At 37.6% G+C, this 15,097-nt stretch overlaps 1 protein-coding gene across 1 annotated transcript in view; it reads left to right on the top strand.

Moving 5' to 3' along the window:
• Nucleotides 1–6,318: 6,318 nt before the first annotated feature.
• KIF24 (kinesin family member 24) overlaps nucleotides 6,319–15,097 on the top strand; it is a 46,175-nt gene continuing 37,396 nt past the window's right edge. Inside the window, exons 1-2 of the mRNA XM_008695130.2 lie at nucleotides 6,319–6,941; nucleotides 10,708–10,897. Of these exons, the coding sequence (XP_008693352.1) occupies nucleotides 6,319–6,941; nucleotides 10,708–10,897 (813 nt within the window). The remainder of the gene's footprint in view (nucleotides 6,942–10,707; nucleotides 10,898–15,097) is intronic.

Raw genomic sequence — 15,097 nt, 5'->3', positions numbered from 1 at the left:
GGAGGAACAGGGAGCCGGATGTGGGCCTCGATCCCAGGACCCTGGGATCATGACCTGAGCCGAAGGCAGACGTTTAGCCGCCTGAGCCATCCAGGCACCCTGATGTTTGAAATTTTTTATATTTTAAAATGCTGTGCTTACCATTTGCCAAACAGTGGGTGCTTTACAGAATATGTCTGCTATACAATCAGTACATGTATGGAGTACTTTAACATATCTAAGTCAATACCTGCAGAAATTACTCTAGTTTTAAACTTGAAGAGGCCCGGAGACATTAAATAATTTAACCATGTATCACATCTGAGTCTTGGTAGAGCCTGACTGGATCCTGGGTTTTTTTGACTCCTAATCCAGTTATCTTCTGTTATATTAGTTACTACTAAACAAACTCTTTGGTAGTCTACTGACATGTTTAAAAAAATAATCTTGGGGCACCTGGGTTGCTCAGTTGGTTGAGTGTCTGACTCTTGGTTTCTGCTCAGGTCATGATTTGGGGGTGGTGAGATCGAGGCCCATGTAGGGCTCCTCACTCAGCATGGAGTCTGCTTGGGATTCTCTCTCTTCCACTTTCCTCTGCCCCTCCCCCTACTCACATGTACTCTTTCTCTCTCTAAAAATAAATAAAATCTTAAAAAATAAAAATAAAAGTAGAGGTGCCTGGGTGGCTCATTTGGTTAAGCATCTGCCTTGGGCTCAGGTCATGATCTCAGGGTCCTGAGATCCAGGTCCACGTCCTCCCTGCTCAGCAGAGTCTGCTTCTCCCACTCCCTCTGCCTCTCCCCCTGCTCGTGCTTCCTTATGCGTGTGCTCTCTCTCCTTCTCTCAAATAAATAAATAAATAAATTAATTAATTAATTAATAAAATCTTTAAAAATAAAAATAAAATGGAATTCTGGTTTAGCCAGATTGAATAAAATAGTTTATGTAAAGGACTTACACATAGTTCTTGGCATAAAATGTAACAATAAATTTTAGTTTAATCAGATCATCAATGTAGTATGACTGTGCACTAAGTTCTGAAATAATGTGATTAGCCTTATTAATAAAATGTTTTTTTGAGCCATATGAAGTGTTCAAGGTGAACACTTGTGTTGGTATCAGGCTCTTCTAGGTTGTAAGGACCCTGAGGTCGTCCCCATTACTTTGGGTGATGGAACTTGCAGAGTTAGGAAACCAGGAAAATGGCTCCAGAGCCACATAAGCAAGCTTCATGCAATGTTGTAATCATGTAGTTGCCTTGGTTTAAAAGCAGAAATGGTAGAACTTTTGTTCTTTGTCCAAGCAGATTGTGTTCATTCAGCAAATACTTGTTACTTATCTTTCTAGCTCAAATGCTAGACCCAGTGGATCATATTACTTTTCTCTTGAAGAATTCACACTATAAGGCAGAGCCACTTCACATCATCTCTAGAACAAGGCTGGCAATAAATAAATATATATGAGTCTATAATAAGTGCCCTATCAGTTTTACAATCGAAACACTATAGAAGTTTGGAGAGAGAAATCACATCTCCCCGGGGTAATTCATCTATTCAGCAAACACTATTTGTAATTGTGTGAATTGTTTTTAATGGCTATAACAAACAGCATATGAAAATGCTTATGTTAAATAAAGTAGATTGCAATATGGTTATGAGTACGATGTTATAAACAATGTAAAAAAATGCATTAAAAATAAAAGGCTGGATGGAAAAACACCAAAATAGTAATAAGTAGTTGTATCAGGTCAATTTGAGAAGGCTGGGAAGGAGGGAGGTAGATGGATTTAGAAATATATTTTTAAAATAAATTATGTAGTCACTTAGTTTCAAAAGTTAAAAAAACAGCTGTTCTAGGTCCTGCTCTGGGTGATGGAGATAGCAGTGAAATAGAAATGACAATAGGAAAGGTAATAGCTACTGGCATTTATTGGTATATAATAATCTCCTTCCCATACTTGCCCTCTGCCAACTAGTTCCCCTCCCCCCAGAGACTGACACTATTACTTTCTTGTGCATCCTATCAGAGACACTTTATGCCTAATAAGCAAATATATAGATCTATCATAGATAGTTATCTCTCTTTCTCTTTAATAAGTGGTACCTTTACAAACCTTTACAAACATACAAACTGTTCTGTACCTTGCTTTAGTCACTTCTCAATATATTGGAGAGTGTACTTTTTTTCTAAAATAACACACTGAAAGTTTACTTGTTCTCTGTAATTGCTTCATATATCCCATTTAATGGGTTACTATTTATTTAAACAGTCCCTATACTAATTCCTTTTTTTTTTTTTAAGATTTTATTTATTTAAGAGAGAGAATGAGGCAGAAGCAGACTCCCTGCCGAGTAGAGAGCTCGATGCGGGGCTTGATCCCAGGACCCTGAGATCCTGGCCTGAGCCAAAGGCAGCCGCATAACTGATTGAGCCACCCAGGCGCCCCCCCATACTGATTCTTTGCCTTTTACATAAAGTGCTGCAGTGAATAACTTTATTACCTAGGTCATTTTGTACTTGCACACAGTATCCGTAGGATAGATTCCTGGAAGTGGAATTGCTGGGTCAGTGCATTTGCATTTGTAATTTTGATAGATAGAGATCAGTGGAGTAAAATAATCACCTGAACTTTTTCAGTGTTCACTGTCCCCAGGTAATGAGGGGGACAACCGTCAATGCCTGGAAAGGTTTTTTTATTTTGTTTTTTATTTTTCTGTGTATCTGAGATGGAGCTCAGAATCTTTATATTTTTAAGTTCCTAGGGTGATTCTGCTCTTTACCTCAGAAGAAGGAGGAGTTTGGACCTTTGTAAAATGGAATGTGATACCAAAAAAGCATATCTAATTTTAAAACAAAAGAGGAGCTCTTTCTACCCATGGGTCTTGTCCCTGTGTTTTAATAAAAATACCTTTTTGCACTGAAAAAAAGAAAACACCAAAAATAAAATAAAAGAATGTAGGCTAACTATAGAGCTCAGAAAGACAGCATGCTGCCAGTTTTTGTAGAACTATGCCAGCAGCTGCTTTAATCTGCATAACCAGATTACTGCTGTCTCCAGCATCTTCCCCTCCCATGATATTATAGGATATCCAAGCATTGCAAGATGAACACATTAGCCTTTCAGGTACTGATTAAGGGATGCAGTACAGGTCATGGTAATCAGAGTTTGGTATGTCACCAAGGAAACAGGTGTGTGAAATACAGGATTTTGTACAGCCTGTAGAAATTAAGAAGACTGCATAGCACTTAACCTGTTGCTCTGGGTTAGGCTGAGTCACATAGGAAATGTAACTGTTCGGAAGTAACTTAAAAAATACCAAAACATTGAAGGCTTATCCTATTCTAGCTTCTGTGCTAGATGAAGATACTAATAAAAAAATAAATCACAGTATGGGGCACCTTGGTGGCTGAGCATCTGCCTTCAGTTCAGGTCATGATCTCAGGGTTCTGGGAGCGAGCCCCACATTGGGCTCCCTGTTCAGAGCTAGCCTGCTTCTCCCTCTCCCTCTGCCTGCTGCTCCCCCTGCTTGTTCTCTCTCTCTCTGTCAAATAATTAAATTCTTAAAAAAAAAAAAGAAATCAAGGTAGTAATAACTACCAACATTTAGTTGGGCATTGAGTATGTACCAGGCATTATGCTGAGAGTTTTACAAGTATTTTCTCATTGAATTCTAATCGTAGGCACTGTGGGGACTGTTACATTCCCATTTAACAGTTGAGAAAAATAAGTTTCATAGATGTTAAGTAACTTGCCAAAGATTACACGTGTTATTTACTTCATAAGATTATTTGAAGGTTAACAAATAGTACTTAGAGCAGTGCCTGCTACATAATAATTGCTCAAGAGTATGAGTTGCTATTATTATTACTAAAGTACAGAGGAAATACCAGTAATCCTTTGCCTAGGGCATACCTCACAGAAGAAAAATATAAGTAGGGTTTTTCTTGGGAAAGACAGACATTCCAGGTAGAAGAAACAGTAGTAAAGGGATGGCTGGCCTGATTCGGCTACTGCATAGGGTGCTTGGTGGTAAAAAGGTAGAAGAGGAGGAGAAATGAAGGTTTCATGGGAGGGTGGGGCAGAGAGCTTTCGAGCTTTTTTGAAAGGATGGGCTTAACTCATTTCAGGAGACAGGGGGTTGGGAACATTTCCGGCAAAGGTACAACACTTAAAATGGCATAGAAACAGTGTTGCAGTTTTCTACTGCTTGTAGTAAACTACCCCCAAAATTAAGTGGTTTAAAACAATACTACTTTATTTGCCCACATTTCTGTGAGTCACATATTTGTGCTAGGCCTGGCTAGGTAATTCTGGTCTCACTGGGGGTCACTCATGTGGCTGCAGTCATTTGGTGGTGCCACTGGGGCTAAATAGTCTAAGATGGCTTCTCTAACATGTCTGGCTGCGATGATGGCTGTTGGCTGGGCTTCTTCACGTGGCAGCAGCAGAATTGTCACAGAACAGCAGAAGCTGTTGAGGCTTAGGCATGGAAGTCACACAGTGTCACTCCACCACATTCTGTCAGGCAAAACAGTCACAAAGCCAGCCTAGATGCAATGGGAGGAAAAAGACACTGCCTCTTGATGTGAAAGGACATGCAAAGAATTTGTGGCCTTCCCCCACTCCCCCAGATCTTCCACAAATGGAAAGGGGCAGAATGAGTTCAGAATGTGTAACCTCTTTGGCCTTTTCCTTACCCTAAGTAGCATTTCCTCCAAAGTTAATGATACATAGTACTTTAATCACCTTTATGTGGCCCTGAACTCTGTTTCTCCTAGAATGAAGACAAAATATAAATTAAAATGAAAAACAGAAAAGCTTTACCAAGAATTAACTAACTGAATTTTGAAAACTGAATTATAAAACAGTTTTTAGAAAGAAGATATAGTTTTTAGTATGTTCATGAGCTTGAACTTGATTAGCAGCAGTGTGGAGAATTCCTCTGGGTCCTGACTTTAGTAATAGACAAGGATTATGTGTTATTACCACATCATTTATTAGTATCTGATTAAATACCTTGGTGTTAACATTTTTTAAGCATTTCAGTGTTCAAACATATTAAATCTTTTTTAAGATTTTATTTTAGAGAGGGGAAGAGTGCAAGTGGGAAAGGGCAGAGGGGAAGAGCGAGAATCTCAAGCAGACCCCCCACGGAGCACGGAGCCCAATGTGGGGCTCACAACCCTGGGATCATGACCTGAGCCAAAATCAATTGTCGTACGCTTAACTGATTGAGCCACCCAGGCACTTCTAAAATCTTTTTTTTTTTTTTTTAAGACTTTATTTATTTGGGAGAAAGAGAGTAAGTGAGAAAGAACACAAGCAGGGGGACTAGCAGGCAGAGGGAGAAGCAGACTCCCTGCTCAGCAGGGAGCCTGATGTGGGACTCGATCCCAGGACCCTGGGATCATGACCCGAGCTGAAGGCAGACCCTTAACCGACTGAGCCACTCAGGTGCCCCTTAAGTTTATTATTATTTTTATTTATTTATTTTTTTAGTAGTCTCTACACCCAGTGTTGAGCTCGAGCTCACGACCCTGAGATCAATAGTCACATACTCTTCCTACTAAGCCAGTCAGGTTCTCCAGCAACCATATAAAATCTCGACCATAGAATTAACTTCTGTAGGTTATTTATTTATTTATCCCAGGTAAATTATTTTATTCATATTCTCTACAAGTTAACATCTACAACTGCCTACCTTCACCTACCTTTTAGAATGATCTGAGATCCTGAATTAGATTCTGAATTAATGATGTTTTTATTCAACTAACTTTTATGAGTACTCAGCAGATACAAATGTGATTTCCTGAGTTATATCAGTTCTGTGGTTTGCTATTTAATTCTCCTTTCCATTCTGAAAGAGTTCTTAGCCTTTGTTCATTAATCATAGGAAACAGTTGTGCAACATGCCTTGACATTAACTTGAACATCTAAAATTAGTCCTGCTACAATCAGTGGTTGGGAACAAGGTTTCAATAGTTGGTGGCATGTGTTAAGTAGACATTACAAGGTTGGAAGGAACTCCCTAGAAAGAAGTAAGTGACTTGCATTGTGTGTGTATGTGCATGTACTGTGTATATATGCAATTGAAGTTCCATTTGTATTAAGCAGATGAACAAATTACACCTGTTACTACAAATGCATTATAAGCATCTTTGCTTATGCACTGTGCTGTTTAATTATTTCAGAAGAAAAATATATTTGAAAACTTGGTATGCTAGAATGGATTTTTCTGCATGTTTTGTGATTTTAATTTTTAAAGGAATAATTATACTATATTTCAAGTAAATGGCTTTTTTTTCCTTTTCAGAATTTATAGAAACTCATTCACAAAAATGACATCCTGGTTGTATGAATGTCTTTGTGAAGCTGAACTTGCACAGTATTATCCTCATTTTACTGCCCTTGGCCTTCAAAAAATAGATGAATTAGCCAAGGTTACAATGAAGGACTACTCCAAATTGGGAGTCCATGACATGAACGACCGCAAACGTCTCTTCCAACTTATCAAAATCATTAAAATTATGCAGGAAGAAGACAAAGCAGTCAGTAGCCCAGAGCATCCTCTCCAGACAAACAGCCTGTGCAGTCAGGCTCGGGAGTCCAGAACTGGCCCTCGCAGGCAACTGCATTTTGATTCTCCTGCTGACAGCAAAGACAGAACTACCAACAACAATGGGTTCGAAATGTGCTGTTTATCAGATTTTTCTGCAAATGAACAGAAGTCTGGTTACCTAAAAGTGCTGGAGCACATGCTGCCAGATGATTCCCAATCCCATACAAAAACAGGAATTCTGAGTGCCGCAGCTGCTGCTTCCTATGTGCAAACAGAAACTAACACCTCACTCTTTTCATCAAATCACTTTTCTCCACTACTGGGGGATTATGATATTCCCATTATTCAAAGAGTCTCTCATGTTTCAGGGTATAACTATGGAATCCCTCATTCTTGTATCAGGTAATTATTTTTATCTTTTTTGGATATAGGGGAGAGGGTAGCATCAGGCAAGGGCAAGCCTCACCATGACTGAGAGCAACTCCTCCTTATGTACAGAAAAGTACAGTGAACAGCTTCTGCAACATTAATAGAAGTACCTTGATGGGGGGAAGTTCATGAGGAATTGGGACTTTCCATATGGGAGAAAGATGATATTGTTCACGTATGTCAAACAGCTGCTACTTGCCAGGATCTGCTATTATTCCGTTAGCAGACCTATGTCTGTTATTTATTATAGTGTAACATGATACATCTAATGCATCCTTGAAGGTAAAATAGTTAACTGGCCTTCTGCAATGGAAAAAAAGTGTGTGTGTGTGTTCCACAGGATTTTTTTTTTTAAGGCTATCAAATTCACTTCAGCCAGGAGACATAAAGCTTAGTTAAAAACAAAGAGCATGTAGCTGGAATTAAGTAGGTCTTTCGTGCAGTTAGCTTACTTGCACACATTGAAATATGGTCCTGAATTTGAGTGCTTTCTTCAATTCCAGCCCTGCAAGAACATATGATTTTGGTGATTGCAAAAGAGTAAGACACTTTTGATGTAGTTTAGACTTTGAGAGTCAGGGCGATAATTTATTTTCATCTAGGGCTTTGAGTTAAATGTTGAAATAAGGTCCCTAAGAGCTGAAATACTGAATAATCCCTAGTAACAATATTGGTATATAGAAAACATCTTCTCTTAAAAATAACAAATATTTGTTCTTTGGTTATTTTAAAAGTTATATATGGTGAGTTATGGAGAAACAAAATGCATTCTTAAGCCACATTTTCTTTTTTTTTTAAGGCTATTATTCATACCTTAAAACAAGGTGTGTATTTACATCTGGTCTTTATATTGGCTAAGGTTTCAGAGGATCTCATAACCAACCAGTTCTTTTATTCCCCCAAAAATATAAAAGACCAATTTTACAGGTAAAAGTGATTTAGTAATTTGAAATACTTAGTACCTTTTATAGTATTTCTGAAATCTTTATTTGGTTTAGCAGAGCACAGAGCGTATAGTACTCTTTTCTTCTTTTAATTGTTAGAGAACTAGATTGTTCCATGACTATCAAAGCCAGGATTGTTGCTGTTCTATTGGTTAGCTCTGGTGAAAGAACAGATATTTTCTTGAATATTACAGTATTTTATTGAACAACACATAAAAATCTAAATTGGAATTATTTATAAATAAAGATGCCGCTTTGCATTATTAATTTGGACAGAATGAAGGTTTTAGTTTAAATATTGCTATTTCATTTATTCAGCACATATTAAGTACATCTAGGTCTGATTGTAGATGTAAAGATAATTAGGATATGTGCAGGCCCTTAGACTCTTAGGGAGAGTGAGTGGGAAGACAAACAACCATATGGTGAGATAAGTGCTCTTGTAAGAGGTTTATACGTGACAAACCCAGAGTGAAAGCTATTCCATTGAGCTTTCTTACTTTTTGTGTCATTATTTTATCACTCTTCCCACTCTTTATTGTATTAGGGAAATAGAGATAAAAAAGGATATTTTCCCCAATAATCCTCATATTATCTTCTCACCCAAATGTTTCCAAGTAGCAGTCAAGGTTTCAGAACCCTGGGAGACTCCCTCATCAACTTAAGGCTTGCTGTTAGGATGTCATCTTATCCAAAGAGCATTTTCTTTGGGTGCCTCAAATCAAGTAAGCTAAAAATAAATTACTCGTCTCAGAATTTTTTTTTAAAGATTTTATTTATTTGACAAAGAGAGTACAAGCAGGGGGAATGGCAGAGGGAGAGGAAGAAGTAGGCTCCCGGGGGGGTTGATCCCAGGACCCTGAGATCATGACCTGAGCCAAAGGCAGATGCCCAACCCACTGAACCACTCAGGCGCCCCTGGTCTCAGAATTTTAATAAAAGTGCATTTAGAGATCTTCAGTAGACCTAACTCCAGCTGTCTTAACTCTTCATGTCAGAAAGACACAGCTTATTTCTTCTAAGGAACACTGGGTGTTAAAACCAGAGCCTTCTAAGGGTACCTGGGCATGGAGCCTGCTTAAGATTCTCTCTCTCCCAGGCACCTGGGTGGCTCAGTCATTGAGCGTCTGCCTTCAGCTCAGGTCACGATCCCAGCATACTGGGATCGAGCCCGGCATCTGGCTCCCTGCTCAGCGGGAAGCCTGCTTTTCCCTCTCCCACTCCCCCTGCTTGTGTTCCCTCTCTCGCTGCCACTCTCTCTCTCAAATAAATAAATAAAATCTTTAAAAAAAAAAAAAATTCTGTCTCCCCCCCCCCCTTAAAAAATGCTTTAAAAGCCTGAAGTAGTCCTTTATGGTCTATATTAGAACTATTTGTTCTATATATAGAACTATATTAGAAATTTTATTTCTCCTTTATACTAATTTATATACTGGCAAAAAGTAATTTTCCAGCTAGTTGGAGGGCTCAGAAAATTGAAATTGATATGAAACAATTATATAGTGAAATATCCTGTGTAAAATCTATTACATTGGCTTTTTAGGGGCTATTAATCAAATTCTAAAGTGTAAAGGAAGGGAATAATTTGTCTTGCCTAAGACATTCTCAGTATATGGACCAAAGGCATTGATCCTGGTAAACTACTTTCAAGAATCCTATGTTACTTAGGTTAAGAGGAATTTCTATATAGGTAAATGGTCAATTGTTAGACACATATATACCCTCATTAGGCTCAGTATGTAAACCCGATGAATATTGTATCCCTAGCTCAAGGAATATTTCATTAAACATTCTAGCTGTTAAGGTTGATAAGTTCACTGAAGTCAGAGCCAGAGAAGAGATATATCTGAATAGAAGGGTGATAGTGGTAGGCAGCACCTGTTGTAAAATTGTCCTGGGAAGAAGAAATATAGGATTACGTTCTAACAAACAAACACACACAAAAAGAGGAAGTAAGAAAGCAAGACAGAGGTGCAGAATATACTTAGGAGGAACAGAGGAAAAGTACATTGAAACCTATCACCATTTCAAGATATTTAGTAAACCCAGGTAGGATAAAAAAACAAATTAGATAGAATGGTCAAAAAAACAGTGAAACAGCGCCTGGGTGGCTCAGTTGGTTAAATGTCGGCCTTCGGCTCGGGTCATGATCCCAGGGTCCTGGGATCAAGCCCCGTGTTGGGATCCCTGCTCAATGGGGAGTCTGCTTCTCCCTCTCCCCCCTGCTTGTGCTCTCTCTCTCTCTCTAATAAATAAATAAAATCTTTTTTTAAAAAAGAGAAAACAGTAAATATGTAAGAATAATTGGATTGAGAGGGAGCAAGAGACATGGGTTTATGTCTTTTAAAGGCCTTGGAGGGGTGGTCGCAACATACTTTGTTTGATTTTGAGGATTAACCAGCCTGATTTGGGGGGACATATAGAAAACATCCACCATTAGAAGTTTTTGGAAGAGCACATCTAGAAGCCAAACACCCAAGTCTTAGGGCTAGAGCAACTCTTCGGGTTTTGGGTTTTTTGTTTGTTGTTGGCAGGACAAAGGATGGAGTGGATTAGGGATAGAGATAGCAGTAATCAGGAGGATTCAGTTAATAAAAGAACTTTCTATATACCTAATATGTATAAAGTTACATATTAAAGTGTTGATTCTGAGAAAGTTTTATGTATGTGTAAGGTGTGTATATATGTTAAGTGTAATGTATATATAAAATAACAAAATGTGCTGATACTTTGACCTCATAAGTAGCCGCATCATATTATTAAAAAATTAAAGCCCACTTATAAATATGTATCAGACAGAATACCTCAGAGAAAGAGAATCTTTGGACAGAGATGGAGAAAATCAGAGTTTGTGTTCGAAAACGCCCTCTGGGCATGAGGGAGGTACGTCGTGGAGAAATTAATATTATTACCGTAGAAGACAAAGAAACTCTACTTGTTCATGAGAAGAAAGAAGCAGTTGACCTTACACAGTATATTCTGCAGGTATGATGCTTTCCTTTTGTGTTTGGAACTAATATTATCAAGTGTGTCGATTTTTTTTCTGTTTTGGGTGTTGGCATTCATTCCTGATATAAATCATTAATACCTTGGGCCTTCATTTAAAAAAAAATATAGTGAAGTGGGAGAAACAGTAACGTAATTTCTGCACTCTAGGGCATTATAATTGCGGCATATGTTCACTTAACACATTTTACATGAATGTAATTATACCTCTTTGGCAAAAGGGGGGACCGAGGGGATAAAAAAAAAGTGAATTGGCGATAGGACTAGTCACTGAGTGTATGCGCCAGAGTGACTCTGAGATGGTCCCATAGTCAGTCTCAATTCTTGCCTGTCTTTCACGGTGTGAGCTTATTCTTCTGAGTGTGAGTCTGGAGTTTAACGATGGAGGATATGTTTTCAAGCAGCAAAGTTCCAGATTGCCACTCAACTGCTTATTTTGATTCTCAACTGTCTTTGGGCTTAGATATAACTTGGTGGAAATTGGGCTCTTGAGCAGGCTACTTTGTACAGGGTAGATTTAGTAAGTAAATGTAATCCAGGGATATGATTTCACTTTTACATCTACCATAAAGGATTTAAAAAAACACTAGTAATTTAGACACATAAGAATATGTTCACTCCCTGCCAGAAAGACCACAAAAAGTCCAAGAAGAAAGGGTTTGGTATTGAAAGGAATTTATTTCATGCAGATAGGTACCCTGCAATAACTCTTCGGTCTTCTTATGGAAGCAGCAGGCCCATAGATGGAAGATACCATAATTTAGGTACTCTTAAAATTATGAAACAATTGTAAATAATCTAAAACAGAGGATAATCCACCAGATGTTAAGATTTGGGAATTCAGGTCCCTCTTACTCTGAATCTGCCTCCCTAAACATTCATATTATATTCAAACTATCCTCTCTCTTGCTCTCTTGCCTCAAAACCCAGTGAATGGTAGAGAGAGAAAAAGTGGTGAGTAATCTGTTGTGCTAACATTTTACCCGAGTCAGCTGAGATTTTACTCTCTGGAATAAATATGTTAACACTGAAGTCAAATTGTTAACACTTTCCCCTTCTTTTATACTTGCATTGTTCAACTTTTTCTTTGGTTATCAAAATTAGGTTTCACAGCAACATTCAAAGTAATCCACTGAGTCTTTCTGTGGGCACTAAATTACTAGGCCACTGTATAAACAACCCAATCACTTTAACAGCCTTATTGACTGCTGATCAATGCATAGTCTATTAGGTCTAGGTGGGAGGTATTTATTTTGAAAATGGTCTAAATGCCAATTGGTTATAATGTTATCTAGTTCCATGTCTTCTTACAGCCATAGTAATAGCCCTGTTCAGTTACCATCTACCCAAGAAGTCCTTAATGATGCTTCTGTCACAGTAATTCCCTTAAGGAAGCATTGTCTTGTCTTTTGTATTTTTCTATTATCCCAAAACATAATAACCTTACTTCTTTGTCATTACTATTGGTCAATACTTATTGAACACCCATAGTTTTCATAGCACTTTCTTCGCAGTTTGAACTTTGGACCTTTGCTCTCATAGGTCAAAGTCCTTACCTATCAATGCCATAATTACAAGTGCTGGGAGGGCTTTTACCCCCTTTTCTTTCCTTAAGTGGAAAGAAGAAAGGGAGGTTCATAACAAACCTAGAAAATAAATACTGATCCTAGATTCTTTGGGTTTCAATTTTTAAACTTATTCAAGAATTCAAACAATAGGTTCATGTATCCATTTAATTAAATATCCTATCCTTTCAAATCTTTTTTTGTTACTTAGTATATATATGATCATATACATGCAGTGTGCTATCCTACTTTTGATTAAATTTTGTATCAGTATAATATGTGATGGGACAAGGAAACGAATTTGTATATATTTCATTCCAACTTCTTAAATAAAGAAATATATATAGAAAAAAGAGATGTTACTGAAATACATCAAAAAGTCAACAGTGGCTATCTCTGAGTAGTAAGATTTATAGATAATTTTATTTTCTTCTCTATTGTTTTCCATGTTTTTAAAATTTTCTATAATCAGCATGTTACATTTATATAAAAAGTAAAAACTTTTGAGTATGATGGATTCACCTATTTCAAAATCAAAAACATACAAAAGGGTATGCGGTGAAAAGTGTCCTGCTGATCGTATTTCCTCCTTGAAGGCAACCATTATTACCTGTTCTAAGTCTGTTCTTTCCAGAGGTAGTCTTTAAATACATGTTACTTTTATAATCTGAAAAAATCTATTTAAAAAATAAATTATGGAACTCTGATCATTACAAGACTAAAGTGAGTATTACTACAACCTAATTTATAAAGTATAATCAAATGAAGTATATGTGATGCAAAGGACTTTATATATGTATATATATTTAGATATCTTGTGCTAGCATTTATTGTATTTATATAATATATGTGTCAATTATAATAATTACAATAATCTTCCATGTTCATGTATCTTTCATTAAGGATATTTACAGAAATACTGAGAAAATCCACACCTAAATCCTTTTGGAAGGAAAGATACTAATGCCTCTAATCAATAAGTGTTTCCTAAGGTGTTTACCAAGAGCTAAAGTTATTCACAGGCACTTATAGAAGAAGAGAAAGAACAACCATATACTCAATGAAGTAAAAGAAAATTTTAAAGAATTCCCACATTTACTTGTGTTCATTATTTTCTTATTTTCCTGAAAAATGCCCCAAAATATATTAGTAATATATTTTACTTTTTATTATTGCCATTTTCAAGTTTATTCAAAAGTACAATGAACCCTTTCACCCAGATTCAAAAGTTAAAAACATTTTATTGCTCTTAAAATCCTATTACATAATTCATACCACGAGAAGTTCACAGATCTCTTTATTGTGCTGCACAGATTGATTACTTTCTAGCTCTTGGTGATATTTTCTAACTGGTAAATTCAACTTTGTGGCCCCAATTTCTGCTAAGGTGACCTAACAAATTTCCATGCTAATGTAATGTGATGGTACATGAAACAGAATCAGACCTGGAGAGAATGACCCATACAATAAATTGGCCCAAATTCACTTTGCTGGATTTTCCCTTAACTGGCTATTTAGAGCAGGCGCAAGAGGTATAAGAAGAAAGGACCTCATGTCTCATTCATTGTATATGGACTGCCATTACTACACTGCGATCAGGATTTTTACTCAGAGATAGTTGGGCTGCCAGTAGCCTCTAAATTATGCAAATGATTACGTCTGCATAATCCCAATTTAATAGGGTCTTCTATCCTTTTCCAGATTATCATGGTTTTTCATTTGGGGGTTATCTTGGACTACTTTCTCTCCCCAGCAAGTCATATCCAGGCATTTGCCAAATTTCTCATGCATCCATCTCCTCTTTATTTTCATTGTTATCATCGAATTTAGACCCTTCCTAACTCACCACTTGATTACCAGGGTCCCTGTTCTTAGTCGATTCATAATGGGAAGCAAGATTAATCTTCCAGAAAATGGCTCAGATCATCCCTTTCCTTTGCAAAGGGATTTTATTGTCTTCCCACTATTTGCTAAATTAAATATGAACATTCTTAAGGCTAGTGTCCCAATACCCATGCAACATAGTCCTAACTCATTATTCCAGCCTTCTGTTTCACCTTTCTACCTACCAAGATCCTATGTTTCAACCACACTGAATCTTCTCTGTTCCCTAAACGTTCCTTGTGCTTTCCCTGTGGCTGGAGTATCTTCCCTGCCTCCATCTCTTCTTCCCCCACAGCCCTTCCTGTGTACAGTCTTTTTCATAATGTCTTTCCCAATCAGAAGGAATATGTTTTTCCTTTGAATTCCACATGTACTTTATCTCTCAAATTTTTTCTAGCTTTGAATCATTTGTGTACTTGTCTGGACTCACATCTTTAGGTGGTGGGGTAGGGTAATATCTATATCTTTGGCCCCTTTGAAGTGCCTACTGCAATTATACATGTTACCAACTGAGCAATAAATGTTCATGGGATTAAAAACTCAGCTATTGGGGCACATGGGTGGTTCAGTTGGTTAAGCAAGCGTCTGCGTTTGGCTCAGGTCATGATCTCTCTGGGCCCTGGGTTTGACCCCTGTGTTGGGCTCCTAGCTCAGTGGGGAGTCTGCTTCTCCCTCTCCCCCCACCTTCCCCCACCCCACGCTCATGCTCTATCTCTCAAATAAAATCTTT

This window comes from Ursus maritimus, unplaced genomic scaffold (assembly GCF_017311325.1).
Source record: "Ursus maritimus isolate PB19 unplaced genomic scaffold, ASM1731132v1 scaffold_17, whole genome shotgun sequence".
NCBI classification, from domain to species: domain Eukaryota; kingdom Metazoa; phylum Chordata; class Mammalia; order Carnivora; family Ursidae; genus Ursus; species Ursus maritimus.
This window is presented reverse-complemented; position numbering and strand designations above follow the sequence as displayed.